Here is a 24,165-nt window from a genome sequence, read left to right as displayed (position 1 = left end):
CTTACTGCTTACTTTAGTCTTTACTAACAAACAAAAAAGTCAACGGAATTTACAATTTCACCTCTATCAGTAACACATCAACTTTGAACTGCTTCTCAGTATAGTCTTGGTAATAAACTGCTCATCCGTCTGTACTTTTCCAAAAGGGTTCTATTTGGGTCCCCTCAATGATTTGGGAGACTCGTAAACTCTAATTAGTATGCTAAATTTTTACTGCAATTGATTAGACCTCACGGAATGGTTAAAGACTACTGATAGGTCCTCTCACATCGGACTGTTGACATGAGTTGATGAGGAAGGTTACTAAGTTTAAGTCTAAGACTAAAAGATAAGGAAATTAACCATACTGTGCCAGAATTGTCACTCTCTTTTCATATACTCTAGGTAGCCTTGTAGAACTCGAGCATAGAAGTAATTCAGGGAACCACTAATGTGTCTAGTTTAGACTGCCCAAATGTCAGTGCTTAACACTCAGAAACTTTTGCTTTAAAATGCCTGATTAGCATCTTAAAATGAATACCCTCATGTAAGTCAACAAAATTCAAAGTTCTTGACCTTTAAAATCATAATAAGCAACTTTTTAATTTAATGTTTAGGTTTCTCAAAGTAAAAAAAAAAAATCTTCTTTTGAGATATGTAACAGTAGAGTAAGTATTATTAAGAGTCTAGGATTATTCTTACACAGCAGACGTTCACCAAGTGTGTTTCAAGGAATTCTGTGGAAATCCTGAGACCGTTCTGGCTGGGGCTCCGTGAGTTCAGAACTAGTTCCATCATCTAAAACGTTGTCATTTTTGTAGTTATTTTCTCATGAGTATACGGTGGTATTTTTCAATGGCTACATGATAGTACTACAGAAAATGGCATGCAAAAGCCAGACATTAAGAAATTTGCAAAAATGGAAAACAATTTTGTTTTATTTTGAAAAATGCAGTTATTTTTCATAAAATGTGTTTATATTAACTGCTCATGGGTTTGTTATTTTTAACGAATTAATGGATATTTTAAAATTTTCCCTTTTTATTTACAATATGTTATATATCAGTGTTACAATTCACATGAACAGAAAGTATTTAGGATCGTCACTGATTTTTAAAAGAGTAAGGAGATCATGAGACCAAAGGTTTGAAAGTACCTTTTAATACTATTTATTCTTTCTTGGTTGGTCATTGTTAGAGAACTGATGATACACATAGCATTTCTGTTGGCTGGAACAGAGTTGGCATCTGTAGTGGGTTGAGTAGTGTCACGTTCCCCCCTCCCCCAAAGTTCATTTGCACCTGGAACCTCAGAATGTGACCTTATTTGGAAACAAGGTCTTTACAGATATAATTAGTCAAGGATCTTGAGATGAAATCATTCAATGAATAGTGTCCAGAGAAAGGAGAGGGATATTTGGACACAGACACACAGGGAATAAGGGCAGGTGAAGCCCTATGTATAAAAAAGAGGCAGACAAGGCAAGCAGCTCCTGGGATCACCAGAAGCCAGAGGAGGCAAGAAAGGATTCTTGTTTAGAGCTTGCAGGGCGCATGCTCCTGTTGACAACTTGATTTTGGACTTCTGGCCTCCAGAATTGTGAGAGAATACTTCTGTTATATTCGGCCAACCAAGTTTGTGGTATGTCCTAGGAAATTAAGACAGCCACCTTGGACTCTATTAATAGCAGAAGATGATAGGAACTGCCACCTCATTTTTACCTTGGGGGAGTGTTTCTCTTTAAAATTAATCATCGTCTGTACCAGAAATTTAATATCCTCTGAGAGGTCTTACTTCAGCCAAGTGCCAGGCAGAAAAGCGTCTGATTGTGAAAATACGAAGATAGATTTAATTTAAAAAATGTACAGGCCTTTGCTCTTTATAAGTAACTGGTTAACCTAGAGAAATCTAATTGGTAAAATGTTTCTGAAAATTTAGAGGCCGTATTGCTACTTGTAGATTATTTGGTGAAGGGAAAAAAGAGCTGAAATCAAATATTCAATGTTTAGCAATTTTTTAGAGGAAATTTAAAATAACGTAATAGCTATTAATGACTAAATTGCCTTGACTACTTTTTGTCTGTTATATACAGGTCCGAAAATTTATAGTTTTAATTCTGCAAGTGATTCTGGTGGTCCTGCTAATCTGGATAAATCTATTTTGAAAGTGAGTACTGAGATTTTGAGTCATTTCAAGAAATGTTCTCTTTGAAAAAGAAGAAAAAAAGATATTCTTAAATATAAGAAAATTATGGGGTATTTAAATTTTTTGTCGTAGTTAATTGCTGATCTGTACAAGATAGAAGTAAATCATAACACATATGTTGAAAGCCCATAAGAAATTAAGGAAGATCTGGTTAAGATCCAAACTTCTAAGGATAGCATATGCGTCCTTTCAGACCTGATTTGGTGTACATTTCCAGCCTTCTCTCCATTCTTCTCCACTTAAAATTTTAGTTTAAATCTCATTGTTCCCTTAAATCCCATATGATTTTATGACTCCAGGCTTTTGTCTACTTCCCCTTCTCCCTTTGTCACCTCTGGAACCTGTAGGAAGTCCTTCATAACTCAGCAATTTTCCTTGTGGGTCCATATTTTTTTCATATACCTTTTTAAATAATTGCTGTGCTGGTTTACAGCTTATCTTTTTATATAGATTTCCTCTGCTAGACTGAACTCCTGAAGTGTATTTTTGAACATAGCTCATTGTAGGCATTCAGTAAAGATGTGGTCAAGGGAAGGTGTCTTTGGAGGTAGATGTTTATGTATTCTTAGGTCAAAAATGTGGAAAGAACATATGGAACAAAAATATTGAAGACAAAATGGCTAATAGAAAAACAGGAATCAAACCCTGGAAGCCAAAAGAATGTGCGTAGCCTAATTATTACTATTTGTATAGTTTTTACTTTTATCTTATAGGTCTTTTGAGTGTAGCGTCCATTCTTTCAAGCTGTGTGCTTGGGGTGGTTTATATTAAAAGCAGATTTCTGGACTCCATCTCTGAGAATTCTGATTCAGCTTGTTTAGGATCAAGCTTAGGAATCAGTCTCTACCGATAGCAATCCAGTGTCTTGAGACATGCAGGTTCAGGAGGGTTTTTAAAAGGATTTTTTCTTGCCATGTGTTGCTTTTTCCATGTCACATTTTTTCTTTTCTTATTTTTTTTTTCAGATTTTATGTATTTATTTGAGGAAAATAGTGGCGAGGGGAGAGGGAGAATCGGGCTCCCTGCTGAGCAGGGATTCCCAGCGTGGGGGTCAGTCCCAGAACCCTGGGATCTTGACCTGAGCTGATACTTAACACCATGACGCTTAACCAGCTGAGCCACCCAGGCACCCCTGTCACGTTTTTTCTTAAATAAATGGTACAGATGGAGTCCAGTGAATGGTAGTCTAAAATGCAATAATTATTTTATCTGATTTTCACTGAAATTCTTGGATTGGTTGGCAGGGATATAGAAAACTGTGATTTTTTTTCTAATTATTACATATTGTTTAATAATTTAAGATTCCAATTGGTATGACCTTTTTGGCTTCAACAGGTGGTAATTAATCACAAACTGGAGCAAAGAATTATTGGAGTGATAAATGAGCATAAAAAGCAAAATAATGACAAGGGAGTGATTTCTGGAAGACTTACTGCCAAAAAATTACAGGTATTTTGCAAACTTTTTTTAAGTCCCTTATTTTTAATAGAGCATTTTTAAGATCGCTCCCTCCACATGTGAGATGGTGAGATAAAATGACTTCTTCAGCTTCCATTGAGATTTCTTGTAGATCATTTCCATCAGCAAGAATATGGAAGGAATTGGGCCAGATACAAGAACACACATTAAAATGGTGGTATGAAAACTAAATTACATTCCCCAGATTATATTAGACTCTGTAGCCAGCACTTTGCTTATTTTTTCTCTGACACAATACCAGAAGGTACTTTGCCTCATTTTTCAAATGAAGAAATTGGGGCTTGGAAAGATTAAAGACACTATATCTGGAGGTTGTTAGTAAGTAAGTAGCGGAGTAAGCAGAGTCTGGATTGGAACCCAGTTCTGCCCAGCTCTAAAGATCGTGCTTTAGAAAGTACATTAAGATGCTTTACTTATTTATGAACGTGTTCATTGAAGACTACTTAAAAAGAGAAAACATCTTAAGTGGTCACCAATAGGAAACTATGTAATTAGATTATGATAATGTCTACCCAATAGAATGTTATGTAACTCTTAAAAGTGATGAAGAGTTTCCGATAACTTGGGAAGATGCTTATGTTACATTATTAAGTGAAATTTGTTTTTACAAAATCATAGAAAAATGACTGGAAGGAAAGATAATACATTGCAAACAGTATCGTTGAATTGTGAGAATATGAGCAGTGTCTCCAGGTCCTTTTTTAATTTATCCATAGTTTTCAATTCTCAATTTGGTGAACATATTTAACTCTTCTAACTAGAAGGGGAGAAAATGGTATTTTTGAAAATAAAATCTGTATCAGTTTCTGGTTTAAAATGAGTAGAAGAATAAAATTAGTAATAAAAGGAGAGAAAATAGAATGCCTTTTTTCATTTCCCTGTCATAGGATTTATACATGGCTTTACAAGCATTTTCATTTAAGACCAAGGACATTGAAGATGCCATGACTAACACACTTTTACAGGGAGGTGATCTCCATTCTGCCTTGGATTGGCTCTGTTTAAATCTTTCAGATGGTAAGTAGTATTGTCAAAAAACTCTTTCAGTTTCAAAAACCCTTTCGAAGTTATTTCAGCATATGTGACATTTGTATCAAGCTCTAAATTTTTTCATTGTTATAATTACTTATTTTGCAAATGTTCTTACTTTTTTTCGCTCTTTACAGTATATTTTCAGAGATTGTAGTCCATGCAAGAAGAAATTATTTTTTGTGCATTACTTTCAGTTGTCGATAGTCAACCGAATACAACAAATTCTCAATGTTTCCTGGTTTTGGTTCAGAAATTTGGGCCATCTGGCTTTGGATAAATTTGTTTAACCAGAAGACCAAGGTTGTAATCTTTGGCAAGAACCAGGAGTGAAAATCGCTTATATGATTGAGTAAGGATCCTGCCATATATACTGTGACAGGCAACCAAAGAGTTGGAAAGGGTTCAGATCTTTTTCTGAAAATTTAGAAGTCTAACACATTGAGGGTGAAATAAATGGCCAAATTGAAGTGGGCTAGCTATCTCATGAGTGTTTCCACTCCTACTTTGACAATAAAGCCAAGTTCATCATAGGATTTGTATTCATAGGAGATGAGGGATGGAAGAAAAGTCAGTGCTCTTTGTGTAGGCAGGGTTTATGTGTATGTTTAATGAATGTATTTTTATGTTTTATGTATGATAATGCAAGGGTTTATGTGTTTGTTTAATGAATGCAAGTGTTTATGTTTTATGTATCATATGGGTTTTTTATTCCCATTTTTAAGATGCACTTCCTGAAGGGTTCAGTCAAGAGTTTGAAGAACAGCAACCTAAAAGTAGGCCAAAATTCCAGTCTCCTCAAATACCAGCCACTGTTTCACCTCCATTGCAGCCTAAAACAAAAAAACCAGAAGATACTAAGGTTAAGGTAATTGAAGAATTAAACATTTAAAGTTGTATAAAGTTAGAATGAAACACATGTAACGGTTCATGAGTAGAAATGCCAGGTTGCAATAGCATTTTTGCTTATTAAAAATAACTAATTCCTTTGCCAGGCTTTTCTATCACTGTTTCAGTAATCTGCTGCTGCATAACAAACCACCCAAAAAAGTAGTGGCTTAAACCAACAATTAATTTCTTTAGATTCTGCTGTCCATACTGGACTCAGCTAATTGGTCCTTCTGTTCTGCAAGGTATTTTCTTAGGCTAGAATATCCAAAATGGTTTCTTTGGGGGCTATCCAGGCATTCCTCTTTCCATGTGGCTAGCTTGGGTTTCCTCATATGTGGTGGTTGCAGAGTGGTCTGATTTGCATGGCATCTGGCTTCCAAGAGCAAGTATTTGAAGATAATAAGCCCCAGCTTATATCACTTGTGCTAATGTTTCCTTGGTTGAAACAAGTCATGTTTCCAATTCCAAAATACGTGTGGAAGGGGATTACAGAAAGTCATGAATACTGGAAGGTGTACTTCATTAGGGCATTACACTTAAATACTGTGCATATCATGGGGCACCTGGGTGGCTCTGTCAGTTAGTCGTCTGCCTTCGGCTCAGGTCGCGATCCCAGGGTCCTAGAATTGAGAGCTCCATGTCAGGCTCCCCTGCGTAGGGGGAGCCTGCTTCTCCCTCTGTCCCTCCCCCTGCTTATGCTTTCTCTCTCCCTATCAAATAAATAAAATCTTCAAAAAAAATAACTCTGCATATTGTAAAACCTCTGTAAATGTAGATGAAGCTGGAGAACAGTATGCTAAGTGAAAAAAGCCAGTCACGGAAAGATAAAGGCCGCATGATTTCACTTACGTGAGGTATCCAAAATAGTTAAACTCATAGAAGAATAGAATGGTGTTTACCAGAGGCTGAAGGGAGGAGAGGGGAAAGTGGGAAAATGCTGCTTTTTAAAAGTTTCAGTTATATAAGTCTTAGAGGTCTTTGTAACATAGTGCCTATAGTTAATGCAATATTGTGCACTTTAACATATGTTCCGAGCATAGATGGCTTGTTAGGTGTTCTTACTACAGCCACTGCTCCCTGCTCCCACTAACACACGTGAACAAAAGGACGCAAGGAAGTTTTTGGAGGTGATGGATAAGTTTAGTACCTTGATCGTAGTGATCGTGAGTGTATGCATATGTCCAAACTCTTCAAAATACTGAGTTTATATATACAGTATGATAAACTAATCTCTAACTGATACATTAATATGCACATTAAATTTGTACAATTTTTAAATATATCCGCTATATTTCAGTAAAGCCTAAAAACAAAACAAAAACAGAAACCTGGAAGCATTATCCCAAGAAAACCACTGTTTTTAAGGAATAACACTAGTTTTTAACAGTTCTCCTTTAATTTTTTTGCCTCTTTATAAAAACGTATTTTTTGGATTTTGCAAGTTTGGACTCCTTAAAGTAATGTTGAGTTCATTTGTCCTTCACAGAACAGTATGTAATAAGATTTTTGTGGCTTACATGTCTGCTGTTTGAGTAAAGAAAATAGTAAAAACAGGTACACTTGATAATAGTTTGACACCTTTTTCTAACTTTGGTTTTTCAGATATTTGTTTTTCCTTTCTAGCCAAAAAAGGAAGAAAAAAATTTGGAAGTAAATATGAAAGAATGGATCTTGCGGTATGCTGAACAGCAAAACGAAGAAGAAAAGAGTGGAAATTCTAAAAGCTTAGAAGCGGAGGAGAAGTTTGACCCTGTGAGTTAGAAATTTGTCTTAGGCTTCTAGCTGGCTGTTCATAGGCAACGTAATTTAACTTTTCTGTGACTTAGTTTTCACCTTTGTAGATTAAAAATACCCCTATGAGTTGATGTGAAGATTAAACAAAACTTACAAATAACAAAATAGGAATGGCACCAAATAACTGCTCAGTAGCTGTTACTTATATTCCTTCCATATTTAAAAAGATAATCATAAGATATTTTTACATGATTATCATCTGTAGGAAGTATGCTAAATTCCTTAGATAATAAAAGAAAGGCACATTTCTTTACAGAGGAAATCCGTGGTCTGGTCGGAGAAAACCAAGATACCATAAGATAAACTAAAAATTTAAGGTTGAATGAAAACAAGTTATAGGAAGAAAATATTACAATACATATGTCCAACAAGACTTCTGTCTAGAATTTATAAAGAAGTTTTAAAAGAACAATAAACACTTCACAAAAATAGATACATGGATGGCCAGTTAACATGTAAAAATAATTTCAGGATCACTAGTCACCAGAGAAAAGAAAACAAATTGCAATGAGATACTATTTTATATTCATCAAAATGGCTACGATTAAACAGATGAGTAATACCCGGTCTTGGGAGGGCGTGGAACAACGGGCACACTCAGACATTGATTGCGAGGGTGTAAAATGGTACATCCGCTTTGGGAAACTGGCACTTATGAAGTTAAACATACACTTAACCAAATGACCTAACAGTTCCATTCCTAGGTATTTATTCAAGAAAAAGGAAAACGTGCCCACAAAAAAGGTCTGTATGCGAATGTTCATAGCAGCTTTATATTAATACTCAAACATTGCAAGCAACGGTCCAAAACATACTTGAGTGAAAGAAGCCAGACACAAATGAGTACATGTGTAATTACTATATTAAAATCTAGAAGAGTCATCCATGCAAAACCAGTCTGTAGTGACAGAAGGCAGATCACTGGTTGCTTAGTCCAAGGGCAGGGGAAGGGGATGGACTATAAGGCAGCATGCGGATACTTTTGGAGATGGTGGGAATGTTTTTTATCTTTTATGATAGTGGTTACACGGATATATACATTTATCAAATTCAGTTCACCTGTACACCTAAATGGGTACATTTTATTGCATGTAAATCATGCTTCAATAAAATTTGTTTAGAAAGAAAAAAAGGAAGTTGGAGAATAACGTGTAGTATGATGAACATATTTGTGTAAAAGAGAAAAATATATACATATATTTGCATTCTTATGTATGCACAGAAAAGATCTGGAAAGATTGGCAAGAAGCTATTATCAGTGATTAGAACGAGGGTGCTAGAATGGGAGGGAGACTCCTTTTTTTAGACTCTTTTGTATCCTGTAATTTTTTTCTTTTTTAACCATGTGCCTGTATTAAACGAATACAAAGAAAAAGAATTCGGGACAGTACACGTCTACGTTGAGGTTCAGAGAAGAGGGGTGGAACTTGAAGGGTGCGTAGAGTGCACATGGGCAGGAGAGGAAGATGGCCCAGGTGGGTAAGACAGCGTGAACAGGGTACAGAGGTGGAATTGTGCAAGGGGCCTTTGGGTATTAGACAATAAATGAGTATATACAGAGCATAAAATATAGATGAGTACTGGCAGGTAGGAGTAAACGGTGAGTTTAGCTGACACCAGAAGATTTTGCTGCCTAGAAAATGGGCATCAAATTTGACTTTTCCTCTTGTGAAGAGCCACTAGAAGCATGGGGGCAGGTGAATTACAGGAATAATCTCATATTTTAGGTCAGATTTAGTAATGTTTAGTTAAGGTGGTTTGGAACATTTCGGTAGGGATTTGGAAAGGATAGGGAAGCCATTTTGGTAGCTGTTGCACTTCCTCAGGTGTGAAATAATAAGGGTGCAAATTGGAATTGGAAAGGAACAGAAACATGTAAAGCAAGAATCCAGAGAAAGTATTGATTTACCGAATATTAAGGTTAATGAGCCAAAGATAGCAAGAGATTTGCAGGTGGAGGGAAGGTATCAGTGGCAGAGATAGGAGTGATGAAAGAATGAGTGTGATTGGGGTGAAGAGGAGAAGATAGCTAACCCTTCTCCCTCTTAACAGTGCGTCGTGCGTGTTCTACACGGAGTAGTCCCAGCATTCAACTCCATGTGCTGCCTTAGTTTATCTCTTTTCTGCTCATCTTAACGGTTGTGTTGCATGGCAGCATTCTCCATGCCCTTATCTTCTCCACCCTGTACATCCATCTGTTTCACCTGTCCCTTATTAACCGAAGGTAAAAAACAGAAATTCGAGTTTAACTCTACACTGTATCTAATGGTTGCTCAGCAGAGCTAAGTCCTTAAGTTTCATTACACCCCTTCTCCCCAGAGGCCTTTTTTTTTTTTAATGTCCCTTCCTGTCTTTTATGAGAAAGAGATTATGTGAAGATAACTTTCAGATGAGTATTATTACCTATACAGTCCTTTAAAAATGTGTTTATAAAATGTATAAAAATAAGACATTTTCTTATTATAGAAGTGAACTCGCATTTACTTTTTCTTCTGTAGTTTTTAAATTTTATTTAACATGTCAAGGAAGTTTTCCATGTGGATCACCCTCATTCTTTTGCTGTCTCATTTTTTTCTAATTGCTGACTAGTTTTTTCTGTAGAAAAACTTGATTTGCAGTTTTTCCTCTTCATTCAGTACTGCAGTATTAGGTGTGTGTACCTGAAAATCTGCGTCTTTGTATTATTTCTCTGCGAAAAATTCCTAAACGTTGATTTGCTGGATCAAAGAATAAGATCAAAAGATCATAGATTTTGATATAATACGTTGACAGTGGATTAACTCATTTTGTTCTTTTTTTAATTTCCGTATCATTATCTTATTTGGAACAGAATGAAAGGTACTTACACCTTGCAGCAAAACTTCTGGACGCAAAGGAGCAAGCAGCTACCTTTAAGCTAGAAAAAAACAAGCAAGGTCAAAAAGAGGCTCAAGAAAAAATAAGGAAATTTCAAAGAGGTAAACACTTCCAAATTCTTAGATGTATAAATGCCTTTCCTTTTTTGGCTTCCCCAGTATGGAAATCGCCTCTTTTTAATTTGTCTACAAAATCTCAGTTTATACGTGGGCTTGGGAGACTTTCTGTAACAAGCCAAATAAAAAATATGGTAGCTTGTGTGGGCCATATAGACTCTCTCACAACTACTGAACTCTGCTGTCACAGCGTAGAAGCAGCCATGGAAATGCATACGGGAATGGCTATGGTCTCGTAAAACTTTACGGATACCAGAAGGGGAATTTCATATAATTTTCACATGTCACCAGATATTTTTTTTTTCAACCTCAGTTAAAAATATAAAAATGTAATTCTTAACTTATAGGCTGTACGAAGCAGGCAGTGGGGCTCGATTTGACCGGCTGGCCATAGTTTGTCAGCCTCTGATGTATACCATAAAATACCATCCTCATTCAAGAAGGAGAGGAGGATATAATTCCATGAGTATTCATTTCTAGTGAGGATGTTTTTCCAGACCTTCTACATCTGTTAAATAATTTATTTAAGACATTTTAGTATATGATGTGAAAATAAATTGCCTTCGACGTCTAGCACAAATTCCAGGTAGGAGGTGTTGAATACTTGGCTACAAGGAAAAAGACGGAATGCTGTCTTTTTTTAAAACCATCTTTGCAAAGTAAAAAGGCATAAAAAACAAAGCATGATTTTTTTTCTTGGTAGAAATGGAAACTTTAGAAGACCATCCAGTATTCAATCCAGCCATAAAGATTTCACATCAACAGAATGAAAGGAAAAAGCCTCCTGTAGCCACAGAAGAGGAAAGGGCTTTGAACTTTAACTTATTTGAAAAATCGGTAGCTGCTACTGAAGAAGAGAAAGGTAAAATGAAGGGAAAGTGTTTCAAGGTGTAAGTAGTAAAATGTCAATGAAAATACAATTGAGAAATTATCTTACTTTGCATTCCAGCAAACTACATAAGCTGGCAGTAAAGTTGTTTCCACATTGCTGTCCTAGAAAAATAACTTTTGTAGCATTTTATAATTAGAAGTATCTTGCTTCAGCCTCATCTCTTTCCAGTCCATCCTCCAAATTCCTGCCAGGATTATCTTTCCATAACACACATCTGAGTGTGAGTTCCCTGTTAAAAACCCTTAGTCAGTAATAAGTCCAAACCCTTTATCATGATATTGAAGATCCTTTGCATTCTGCCACAGTCCGCCTTTCCACTTCATTTTCCCAGCTGTGTACTATAGCCACAGGTACTTCATGGCTCCATGATTTTGCTCATCCTGTTACCCCCTGCTTGGCCAACCTTTCCCTCTTTTCTTCTTCTTCTTCTTTTTTTTTTTTTTTTTTTTAAGATTTTATTTATTTATTTGACAGAGCGAGAGAGAGAGCACAAGCAGGGGGAGCTGCAGGCAGAGGGAAAGGGAGAAGCAGGCTCCTTGCTGAGCAAGGAGCCCAAATCGGGGCTTGCTCCCAGGACCCTGGGTACATGACCCAAGCCAAAGGCAGATGCTTGACCAACTGAGCCACCCAGGTGCCCCCTTGCCCTGGTTTCAAAGCTCAGTTCAAAACAGTACCTCTTTAAGACTGCCGTGAGTCCTGCCATGGCACCATATGTGTGTAATTGTGTACTTACTTGTGCTAAGTAAATTATTAATATAGCTTGTATAATATTTGTAATAGAGTCAAATCCTATACTAAATTGTCAGTTTTTTAAATGATACATTGTTTCATAAATATTTATTGAATCCTTACTGTTCATAATGTCAGTTGCTATGTATACGGTTATTAACAAAATAACCTAGTCCTTGCCCTCTTCAATATGCATTAAATATTTCATTACAAATTGTGATGTGTGCTATCAGAGTAAGAAAACTGGTTTCTAGTAATAAAGAGGACTGATGACTTGCTCAGAGATCTAACAGATGATTAAGTGTCAGCCCAGTGACATGTTTGTGGGAAGAGCCGTCTAAGGAGGGAGACAGTACATTGGAAGTCTAAGATGGGAAAGATCTAGAGCAGACTATTCAACGGAACACTCGATGACAGAAATGTTCTGTATCTGAGCTATCCAATGTGGTAGCTACTAGCCAAATAGGATTATGGGGCACTTGAAATGTGATGAGTACAACTGAGAAACTGAAAGTTTAATTGTAATGAATATAGGTTTGTCCACATGTGGCTGGTGGCTCAGAGCATTTGGGGAGGTGACCGACTGCCTGTGTGGCTAGTGTAGTGAGCATGATGGTGGAGTGATAACAGATAGGTAGAGATGGATCATGGAGAATTTGGACTCTCTTTTATATGTAATATGAAGCCAATGAAGGTGGTTGTGGCGGTGGCAGCTATTAAGCAGGGAAATGACATCTGATTTATATTTTTTGAAGAGATTACCCTTCCTGTGTGGTAGCCTCTGTAGTTGAGAGTACCATAAATAATCCATCACATGGATATCGTAGATTTTTACAAGTTACTCAGGATACTTTTTTTAAGATTCAGATTTTCAGTGGTTCTATCCATTCAGAGGATTTGCTTACATCACTTGTAGAAGAGCAAGCTTTTCTCTGTCATTTTTCACCTATTCTCTTCTAAAAGGCTTTTCCCAAAATTGAGAGGACTCTGATCACTCAAAAGAGATTATACATTACTGCATGACAACTTTTAAAGCACCAATCTTGTCTGTCATTTTAGAGAAAAAGAAAGAACCTCATGATGTAAGAAATTTTGACTATACAGCTCGAAGCTGGACTGGAAAATCTCCCAAACAATTTCTGATCGATTGGGTCAGGAAGAATCTTCCCAAGAGTCCAAATCCTTCCTTTGAAAAAGTTCCAGTAGGTAGATACTGGAAATGTAGGTATGTTTTTCTGGTTAATTGAGTGACCTTTTAGAAAAATCTGAAGATGAAAAATCTCTGTTTTTTATGTGCTAAGTAGACCTGTACGAAGCTTTCTCGTTCCATGTTTCCGGGTGATAATGCTGATCAGTTATTATCTAGGTTCAGTGTCTTCCATGGAAATACTTAAATAATTAATGTAAACTTAGGTTCAGTGTTAATGGAATTCTGACTTATTTTACTTCATTAATTTTATTTTTATAATTCTTGGCTTCTTTGTAGGGTAAGGGTAATCAAGTCTGAAGACGATGTCCTGGTAGTGTGCCCCACGATCTTAACAGAGGATGGCATGCAAGCTCAGCACCTGGGAGCAACTCTGGCTCTTTATCGTTTAGTGAAGGGGCAGGTGAGACTTTCTAGACTGAGCTCTTTCAAAAATCATTTGTGGACTGTATGTAGCCAACCTAAAACTGTACGGGCATGTGGAATGTAGTGTTTAATTATGGCCCTTTGTGGCAGTTTTTACTTACTGCTTCTTCAGATTAATCTTCATTTCTGCTTATTTATAATTTTGACTTCCTCTAGCCCCTAAGCCTATCTCAGTCTTTCTGTCCTTAGACCAGAGGCTCTGAACGATTTCAGAAGTGGTTCCCTTTTTCAGGCTATGCTATTTTACAGATTAAAAATAGTTGTACGAGGTTGGCTGAAATACGGAGAATTTTTAAACAATTTAATGTTTAATTAAGTATTATAATATCTCTCTTTAATGTTATATTTTCTCTTAGCTTTGAAAAGTTAAAGACCTTGATTCCACTTTTCAGTTTTAGGATTTATTAGTTATAAGCTCTCGGGTTAAGGAAAGATTAGAGTACTACTGAAGGAAGCTCTTTTTTTCTTGGATTGTTGGATTGTCAGCATTTGTTTTATACAATAAATATGTGTATTTTTCTTCATGGAAAATTAGAACCACTGGAAATTCCAGACCCTGATAACGTGGAACTCCCAACAATAGTTCCTTTTCCAGTTTCTGGCAGTAAAAGTTCTTAATGCGTTTATTTCCCTTATTTTGCAAAAAAGCTATCATAAGCTAAGCTTAATTGATAGAAATGACTATCATTGTTATAGAGAGAACTGTTACAGAAATAATTTTATAGCACAGAATTAGGATAACTTAGATTGACTCCATTGTAGTTTTTTTTTTTTTTAAGATTTGTTTGAGAGAGAGAGAGCGAACATGAGTGGGGGTGGGGAATGGGCAAAGCAGGCTCCCCACTGAGCAGGGAGCCCAATGTGAGGCGCGGTCCCGCGACCCTGGCATCATGATGTGAGCCGAAGGCAGATGCTTAACCAACTGAGCCACCCAGGCGCCCTTCCACTGTAGTTCATTTTAAATACTTTGACCTATAATCTTAATTTAACTACCAGCATCTGACAGGGGAGCTTCGTTTCAGAAATGCTTTATGGATCATCTACATCTTTACGTAGCACCACTGCAGGAGTAAATAATAAAAAAGTATTCACTAGTTTCCTATGTTCCAGGACTGAGCACTTTTCATTTAGTAACTTAAAGTTTACTTCAGAGTATGTCTATAAAGGAGATATTAGCCCCATTTTACAAATGTAGAAACTGAGACACAGAGAGGTTATTTGCCCAAGGTCACACAACTAGTAAGTCTAGAAGCCTGAATATGATATATGCTATTTATAAATTTACAATATAAGCATGTGTGTCTTATATTAAAGTAATAACTTACTAATTTAAGAGAGAAATTACATTTTAAAAGGAAAGTAGCTATTCTCAGTTGTAGCCTATTGAATTTTGGTTTCCAGTAGGTAGTGAAAATAACATACTGCTGATTGTTTGTTTGTTTGTTTGTTTGTTTGTTTTCATTTATAGTCAGTGCATCAGTTACTTCCTCCTACTTACCGAGATGTTTGGCTGGAGTGGAGCGATGCAGAAAAGAAAAAGGAAGAATTAAATAAAATGGAAACCAATAAACCCCGTGATCTTTTTATTGCCAAACTTCTGAACAAATTGAAACAGCAGCAGCAACAGCAGCAACAGCATTCTGAAAATAAGAGAGAAAACTCTGAAGATCCGGAGGAATCTTGGGAAAATTTAGTTTCTGATGAAGATTTTTCTGCACTGTCCTTGGAATCAGAAAAGGCAGAAGATTTGGAACCTGTTAGAAACCTGTTTAGAAAGTTGCAAAGCACACCGAAGTACCAGAGACTTCTAAAGGAAAGGCAACAGTTACCTGTGTTCAAACATAGGAATTCAATCGTTGAAACTCTTAAAAGGCACCGGGTAGTGGTTGTGGCAGGTGAAACAGGGAGTGGCAAAAGTACTCAAGTGCCACATTTTCTGTTGGAAGATTTGCTTCTAAATGAGTGGGGAACAAGTAAGTGTAACATTGTCTGCACCCAGCCCCGAAGAATCTCAGCAGTGAGTTTAGCCACAAGAGTATGTGATGAGTTGGGCTGTGAAAATGGACCTGGAGGAAGGGTAAGATGTTGTTGGACTCCGTCTCAGTGAGTGGTGACATTACTCACCTTTGCTCTTGGGATCCAAATGGAACCTGTACCATGTATGAGTTTTTACTATTACTGTTTGTTCAGTAGCATATCTCAGGCACTTTTCATGTTTTCTTTGATAGATGTCATATTATGGCACTTGAAAAGGGTTGTTAGTAATTGTCATAAAAATTCTCATATCAAGGAAAAATATATTCATTTTAATAATTGAATATTCAAATATGTTATATACTAAAGAGAACGAAGAATATAGACAAATTCAGATTTGACTGTAATAACATAATTCTCAAGTTCCTGCAAGTAGTTTCTATGGAATGTATTCCTGAGTGATTTTCATTAATTCTTTTTAATAAGCAGAAGAAAAATACAATATAGAAGAAAAAGCTAGACTGTTCTCAAGCCCCTGATTTTTAAAAAATGGAAAAAATACTGAAATATCTCTTGTCGTGGGTTTTGCCATGCAAGCATACCCAAAACTATTTACACCTTAACCAGAATGACTGCAAAATACAGAAATTAATAAAATTGTTTAGAACCAAATATGAATTCCAAGTCAAATAACTCTGCTTGTTTATACTTTGCATCGTTCTTTCTGGAGATGGTACTTAACATTTTTGCCTCTGTCTTCAAGATACGTACCCCTTGGGCACCTGGGTGGTTCAGTCCATTAAACATGTGCCTTCGACTCAGGTCATGATCCCAGAGTCTTGGGATCCAGTCCCCAGTTGGGCTCCCTGCTCAGCAGGGAATCTGCTTCTCCCTCTACTCCTCACCCGCTCTTGTGCTCTCTGTCTCTCAAATAAATAAGTACAATCTTAAAAAAAAAAGATAACATACACTTTTATTAAAAATGTTTTATGTAACAAATTGGGTTTCTCTCATGGAATGTAAGAAAAAAGACAGTTTCTGTCTTATAAGGAGCTCACGTTAAGAGGATGACAGACATGTACACACAAGGCAAATAAAAGAATGACTGAAAAAAATAAATGTGGTGGAAATAGACGGGACTTCAAGATTCCCATCAGGCACCACTGGTACAATACCAGCTCCTTTTTAATGGTGGCAGCTTTTGTGAAATCTTGATAGAAAATTTTGGGAACAGCTCTAAATTTTTGTTCCTAAGTACCTTAGTGTTTTGTTCCAAGATAATTGAATTAGAATAATATTGATGCCTGGGTGGCTCAGTCAGTTAAGTGTCCAACTCTTGGTTTCAGCTCAAGTCATGATCTCAGGGTTGTGAGATCGAGCCCCGCTTCAGGCTCTGTGCTCAGCACGGAGTCTGCTTGACACTCTACCTCTCTCCCTTTCCCTCTGCCCCTCCCCCCTCTTAAAAAAAAGACTAGAATAATATTGATGGTACCCGAAGAGGGTGAACAGCTTTTGTATCAACACTTTGAAAAGAACAAAAGTTTTTCTTGTTTAAAATTAGCAAAACAAGTTTTACCGTTTTAGATAATTGAAGACCATGGGAAAATAATTTTAATAAATTTCTCTAAATAGATATAGATTTACTTAAGCTGCTCCCCCTAATAGCAGGATCAGCACCTGTGCTACATCTCTTAGTGCTTGTTTCCCAGATCACTCGTGAGAATCTAATCTCAACCTTGTGTTCTCCCTTCAGAATTCCTTGTGTGGCTATCAGATCCGGATGGAATCTCGAGCTAGTGAGTCTACAAGGTTACTCTATTGTACAACAGGGGTTTTGCTAAGGAAACTTCAAGAAGATGGTCTCCTAACTAATGTGTCTCATGTTATTGTAGACGAGGTGAGTATATTCTATAGTCTGGTTCAGATAAATTAAAAACACCTTCATAATAAAAAGATGCTGTTTCTAATACTAGCTAACATTTTCTTCCTGCTTATTTAAATAGACACTTTACATATAATAGTTTTTTTTCTCTAACAAATGTCTCATGTTAATAGATTTAATACCACATGACATTTGCTATATGTTAGATGCTATTCTGATTTTATGTATATAAATTTGTTTAATCCTTCCTCGCACTCCAGTGAAGTAGATATTCTTACCTCTGTTTGACAGTTGTCAAACTGAGGCACAGAGAGGTTAAAATGCCTTGTGTAAGTTCACGCAGCAAGTGCTGAAACTGGAGGTTCAAACTGAGGCCATCTGGCTGCAGTCTGTGCTCTAACCAGTATACTGACTCTCAACTCCATTTAGTTAAAGGATTTTCTTTGATTCTTACTAAAAAAAAAAAAAAAAGTTTAACTCATCATTTTCTCTCTAGATATATCCCTCCCTGAATCAAATTAGACTGCACACTTAAATTGAATGTTTAAATTGAAAAGGTTCCCATCGGAATTATTTTAAATGGCACAGTAGCCTAGTAAATGTAAATTGATTTGCTTTGTGCATAATTTTGTCAAAAAGAAACCAGATACATAACATTTCTCTTATTCAAAAATATATTAAAAATTTTCCCTCACATAAAGCTTTTGTGAGTGTCTGTTAATTCACTAAGTTCAGAGGGCAGCAGTAAAAGTTCAGCCATTCGGGGCGGTTCAGCTTGTTAAGCGTCTGCCTTCGGCTCAGGTCCTGGGGTAGAGCCCCAGATTGGGCTCCCTGCTCAGCGGGGAGCCTGCTTCTCCCTCTGCCTGCCACCACCCCTGCTTGTGCATGCACTCACTCTCTCTGTCAAATAAATAAAATCTTAAAAAAAAAAAAACATTCATTCATTGAGTTTTAATTAATCGACTACATATAGATTATTGGGTTATTTTCCTCCTTTTGATTAGAAAATATTTTACAAATATAGAAAGATACTACAAAAATGAAAGTAAAAATCTATAACCCCATGACCCAGAAAAAATCAGTGTTGACATTTAAGTTGCATATAATATGCACATTATATTTATATATAGAAATGAATACATGTATTTATAGTTTGTATATATATTTTAACATTTTTTTATATTCTACAAAAACATGATTTTTAGTAAACTTTATAGTATATAATTTGGATGCCCCATAATGTATTAACTTTTTTCCTGTTACACTTTTTTTGTTATTTTAGATTCCACATATAAGTGAAAACATGTTATTTGTCTTATGTCCGACTTATTTCACTTAGCATAATACTCTCTTCATTCATCCATGTTGTTGCAGATGGCAAGGTCTCATTCATTTTTATGGCTGAGTAATACTCCATGGTAGATTCCATTGTATATATTTCATATCTTTATCCATTCATCTCTCGATGGACACTTGGGTTGCTTCCGTATCATGGCTGTTGTAAATAATGCTCTTACAAACACAGGGGTGCATATATCTTCTCACATTGGTGTTTTTGTTTTCTTTTTCTATACCCAGTAGTAGAAATACTGGATCATTTTATGTTTGTTTTTAATTTTTTGAGGAATCTTTATACTGTTTCCACAGTGATTGCACCAGTTTATGTTCCCCACAACAGTGGACAAATGTTCCCTTTTCTCTGCATCCTCACCAACACTTCTTTTTAATTCTAGCCATTCTGACAGGTATGAGGTGATATCTTGTGGTTTTGATTTGCATTTCCCCTGATGATTAGTGATGTTGAGCATCTTTTCATGTGTCTGTTGGCCATTTGTATGTCTTATTTGAAAGAATGTTCACATCCTCTGCACATTTTTAAATTGTGGGGTTGTTTTGGTGTGGACTAGTGTAAGTTGTTCATAGATTTTGGATATTAACCCCTTATCGGATATATGATTTGCAGATATCCTTTCCCATTCATTAGGTTGCCATTTGGTTTTGTTGATGGTTTTCACTGTGCAAAAAGCCTTTTATTTTGGTGTAGTCACAATAGCTTATTTTTGCTTTTTAGCAGTTTTATGGTCTCACATTTAGAACTTTAATCCATTTTGAGTTTATTTTGTGTATAGTATAGAAAATGTTCCAGTTTTCCTAACATTGTTATTGAAAAGACTGTCTTTTCTCCATTATATATTCTTGCCCCTGGGTGAACCCTAATTTAAAAGCCAGACCAACTTGAGGGAGCTGTTCTTTCATGGGTCATGTTAGTCTCATTTACTGAATTGTGATTTACTGAATTGTGCTTGAATGTGATACTGTCAATATCTTGAACAATATGGTAAAAGTAAGAAAAAGCCCAGTGAAATTCATCATCATGTTAAATACAAGAATATAAAAGATGTTGGGACAGAGTTCATTATATTATTCAGGACCTTTCTTTTTGACAGTGCTCAGGATAATACTTCTACCTTACGATGATGAATAGTTGTGCGATTTGGTTTGTGGTCACTGTGTGAGTTAACTAGCTTTTCCTGCTGGCTGCTGCTATGCTTACAGCCAAATCTTTTGCCTACCTCTCCTGAATGTGCTTAATATAAAGGACACATTTTTTTTTAGTTCTACTTTATGATTTTTTTAAATCAGTATCTGCATAAATTAACACGTATTTGATGAGCTTCCTCAGATTTGCCTCATCCATCAGGAAATCTCTCAAGTTTCAGACATAAATAACCTAGTCAAACCACCAAAGTAAAAATAACTAAGATTAGTCCTTCTTTCTCCCTAAATCCAGTCACCTAGACCTATTGATTGTACTTTTCTCAAATTCATTCATTTTTCTCCATCTTCAACTAGTATTGCCCTTATAGAGGTTATTATTTCTTTAAGTACTACAAAAACCGATAATTAAACTTTTCTATTTTGCTCTCCTCCATTACATTCTCCACATTATAGACAATTATCTTTTTTTTTTTTTTAAGATTTTATTTATTTAGTAGAGAGAGAGGGAGCATGTGCACAAGCAGTGGGGAGGGGCAGAGGGAGAGAGAGAAGCAGACTCCCCGCTGAGCAAGGAGCCCCACTTGGAGGTGGATCCCAGGACCCTGAGATCACGCCCTGAGCTGAAGGCAGATGCTTAACTGACTGAGCCACCCAGGCGCCCTGCCAGTTACCTTTTTCAAACCAAAACTCATACTGCATGATTTCCCTACTTTAAGATTTTTTTTAAAGGTTTATTTTCAAGTAATCTCTAATCTTTATACCCTGTGGGGGGGGCTTGAACTCAGAAACCTGAGATCAAGAGTTGCATGCTCCCCTGACTGAGGCAGCCAGGTGCCCCTACAATGTTTTAAGCACTGCCCAAGTCATTAGGGTACAGCAGATTACCAAGCACCTCACCTGCTTTATCTCTTGCCCCTTCCCATTCTGAAGGTATCATGTTTGCTTTTCCAGTCCCTAAAATGTATTATGACCCCTCTTTTTACCGTGATTTTATACAATTTGCATCCCATCACCACTTTCCCTCCCTTTCTCATCCTATTCCTCCTTCATCGTTTTTTTTCAAACTCATCCTTCAGTTCTTCGCATTGATGGCAATTTCTCTTAGTATACTCCCTGACCTCCTGAATTGACTACTCTTCATGTGTAAATTTAAAACCATCCTGTACAGTATCTTACTAGACTGTAAACCGAAATGGAGAGAACTGTCTTGGTCTTTTTTACATTCCCAGCATCTAGCATAATGCTGAGTATTTACTATTTGTTGGGCTCCGTTCTGAGGGCTTTACATGATGTCACTGGACTGTCACAAGCACTCTACAAAGTTTATATTATAGGTATTCTTGTTTTATAGAAGAATAGACCCAAAAATATTTAACATTCTTAAAGTCATACTGTAAGCAGCCAAGAAGAGTTGAACCCAAGCGATTGATTCCAGAACCTGAACACTTATTTACTGCTTACTTACAAACAAATGAATGATAAAACCTGTTTTAATTTGTTATCTTCATATACTTAATATTTGTGTGCTGCCTTAAATCTTACAAAATAAAAATGGGCTCGAAATAAGTCAGAATACACAGAGTTGGAAGATAGCTATATTCAGAAGATCTGGAACTCTGTATACCACATCTGTTACGTTCTTCCCTAAAATGTGTGGGCCAGAAGGGCATTAAAAACCATTTTTCTCGGACAACTCTTTGAGACCCTGCTGGATCCCTACAGCCAACCCCCCTTTTTCTACATAATGCATGAACCACCAGTCTTGTGGTAACGATGACCGTACAGTTTGGTATTAGTGGCAGAACTTGAGGAGTCACCCTGGCTTGGCTTCTAAGGGAAATTTAGGAGATAACCTCATCTTAACCAAATACTTACAAACCATCTCGTAAGCTTGCATCCTGTTATCATAACTGATTTTGTTCGTTATATGCTGATTTTTATGGCTTCCGTTTTAGAGGGTGATTTTATTTTCAATTCTGAAGATCTACCTTATTGAAACAACTTCTCTCTGCTTCCCCATGTATCAACTATATTTAAATACTAACTTCTGGTAGATTTGCGTGTCTGATTATTTTAGCCTCGTACTAGACCTTATATATGGTTAAAATTTTTGTTCCATTTATACTAGGTTCATGAAAGAAGTGTCCAGTCAGACTTCCTACTGATTATCTTGAAGGAAATTTTACAGAAACGCTCTGATTTGCACTTGATTCTAATGAGTGCCACTGTAGACAGTGAAAAGTTTTCTACATATTTCACACACTGCCCTATTCTCAGAATTTCAGGAAGAAGCTATCCTGTCGAGGTAAGTTTTCTTTATAATGCTTACGTGAACAGAAACTACATTCCTACCGGGGAGTTTCCCCCAGAAGATAGGACCTAGTAGTCTGAGCCCATACTTAGTCCTCCAGTACTCCAAGTCAGGAGAGGACTTGGAGATGGCTTGGGAATCAGGCGGCTGGTGCTGCCTGGATTGAGGGTGGGTGGGCTGGAAGGAAGGATTCTGCTGAAAGACGTACCTGAGAAGTACAGAACATAAAACACACTTCCATGTCAAAACCATTATAAGCAGATTGAGAGTGGCTGCCTGGCAATAAAGAACTCCTTTTGCACCCACCTCTCCAGTTTAGGCTTGTTTTGAAACTTCTGGTCTGCCTGTTCTATTCTTAATGTTTGTCCTTGGGTTCAGCTTAAAAAGACAGCTCTTTTTAATCAGTTTTCACAAATTAAAAAAAAGACACCATAATGTAATTTGTCCTGAGACTTCTAGGGACAAACTCCTGTCAACCAAGTTTTCCATTCCCAAATAATGTAAAAAGAAGCTTTTCTCATAATAGACTAAATTAACATTTGGTAACGTTCAAAAGATAATGATCTCCTCATTCTTTTTAAAATGATATTTACTGAAATGAATTTGAGTTCATCATTTATATGCCTTAATCTATGTAGGTTTTTCATCTTGAAGATATAATAGAAGAAACAGGCTTTGTACTGGAGAAAGACTCCGAATACTGTCAGAAATTTCTGGAGGAGGAGGAAGAAATTACTATTAATGTTACAAGCAAAGCAGGAGGAATAAAAAAATACCAGGTAAAAAGAAAACATTTTCAGAGATATCTGATAGTGATAGCCAGGGCATAACCTTCTGTGAGAGGTTTGAAATCATATGGCTGGCACAGTGAATTTGAGTATAATTTGGTAGAAAAGGAAGAGATAGGACTTTGAGCAAATTTTAAAGATCATTTCTTTGATCTTCGGTTTATGGTATTTTATCTTTTTACAGTATTTTGGCCATATAGATAGACATAAAAAAATCAAGGACCATATAAATAAGAAGGAAACTTTATTGTTTCATAGCCATGATTAATTATTTAGGAGTAAATTTGTAATTATTTTCCTTACTTTATCTGAACACCTTAGATGTTGAGGATGGGGCAGGCCCGAAATCTAAATAGATCCTTGCCATTTCTTTTCTCAGCAGCCTCTGTCCTGGTATGAGCCAACCCCAGCTATATAGTGAAGCTGTCTAGGGCAAGCACAGTTCTTCCTGGAGAGTTAGTTTCAATGATATGTTTATTTTTAGAAGTATCATAAAAACTAAATTATCCTACATTTTAGCGAGTGATACTATATCCAGTATATTTTCTGTATCCATGATATTTCATGCTTATATCCAATCTGATGGAAACATGAAGTTACTTTATCTTTTACTTAAGCAGATAAATTAAGAAAACAAAAACTAAAATCTTTCCCTAAAACTCCAGAGATAGAAACTAGAAATTAAAGAAGGACTTCAAAAAATAAAGGTATTTCAAGAGATAATTGGAATTCAGCAACCAAAATAGAATCTAGTAGGAATGAGGCAGATATAAACTATTTAATTTATTATGGGGACACCTGCGTGGCTCAGTTAGTTAAACATCAGACTCTTGGTTTCGGCTCAGGTCATGATCTCAGGGTCATGAGATCCAAGTTCCACGTCTGGCTCCGTGCCCAGCGTGGAGCCTACATAAGATTCTTTCTCTCCCTCCCCCCCCCTCCCCAAAAAGTTACTATGACCTCTTCCTGGAATGCTTCTCGTTGCCACAGAACAATGCATACGGTGTTCTGTTTTTCTTAGCTCTTCTTTAATTTAGTATGTACATGACAAGATTAAAAGTTTTGCTGTACTTAAGGAGGTTGAATGAAATGAAATACGCAGCACATG

At 36.5% G+C, this 24,165-nt stretch overlaps 1 protein-coding gene across 1 annotated transcript in view; it reads left to right on the top strand.

The window, feature by feature from the left end:
• The window catches only part of DHX29 (DExH-box helicase 29), a 42,428-nt gene that overhangs the window by 5,291 nt on the left and 12,972 nt on the right, over positions 1 to 24,165 (top strand). The window contains exons 2-14 of the mRNA XM_026498955.4: positions 2,072 to 2,145; positions 3,520 to 3,633; positions 4,551 to 4,680; positions 5,418 to 5,560; positions 7,207 to 7,335; positions 10,208 to 10,334; positions 11,053 to 11,211; positions 13,030 to 13,195; positions 13,457 to 13,580; positions 15,072 to 15,680; positions 17,331 to 17,474; positions 22,087 to 22,263; positions 22,908 to 23,048. Of these exons, the coding sequence (XP_026354740.2) occupies positions 2,072 to 2,145; positions 3,520 to 3,633; positions 4,551 to 4,680; positions 5,418 to 5,560; positions 7,207 to 7,335; positions 10,208 to 10,334; positions 11,053 to 11,211; positions 13,030 to 13,195; positions 13,457 to 13,580; positions 15,072 to 15,680; positions 17,331 to 17,474; positions 22,087 to 22,263; positions 22,908 to 23,048 (2,237 nt within the window). The remainder of the gene's footprint in view (positions 1 to 2,071; positions 2,146 to 3,519; positions 3,634 to 4,550; positions 4,681 to 5,417; positions 5,561 to 7,206; positions 7,336 to 10,207; positions 10,335 to 11,052; positions 11,212 to 13,029; positions 13,196 to 13,456; positions 13,581 to 15,071; positions 15,681 to 17,330; positions 17,475 to 22,086; positions 22,264 to 22,907; positions 23,049 to 24,165) is intronic.

The sequence above is a fragment of the Ursus arctos genome, unplaced genomic scaffold (assembly GCF_023065955.2).
Source record: "Ursus arctos isolate Adak ecotype North America unplaced genomic scaffold, UrsArc2.0 scaffold_5, whole genome shotgun sequence".
NCBI classification, from domain to species: Eukaryota; Metazoa; Chordata; class Mammalia; order Carnivora; family Ursidae; genus Ursus; species Ursus arctos.
The sequence above is the reverse complement of the archived record's forward strand: the minus strand, read 5'-3'. Positions and strand labels throughout refer to the sequence as shown.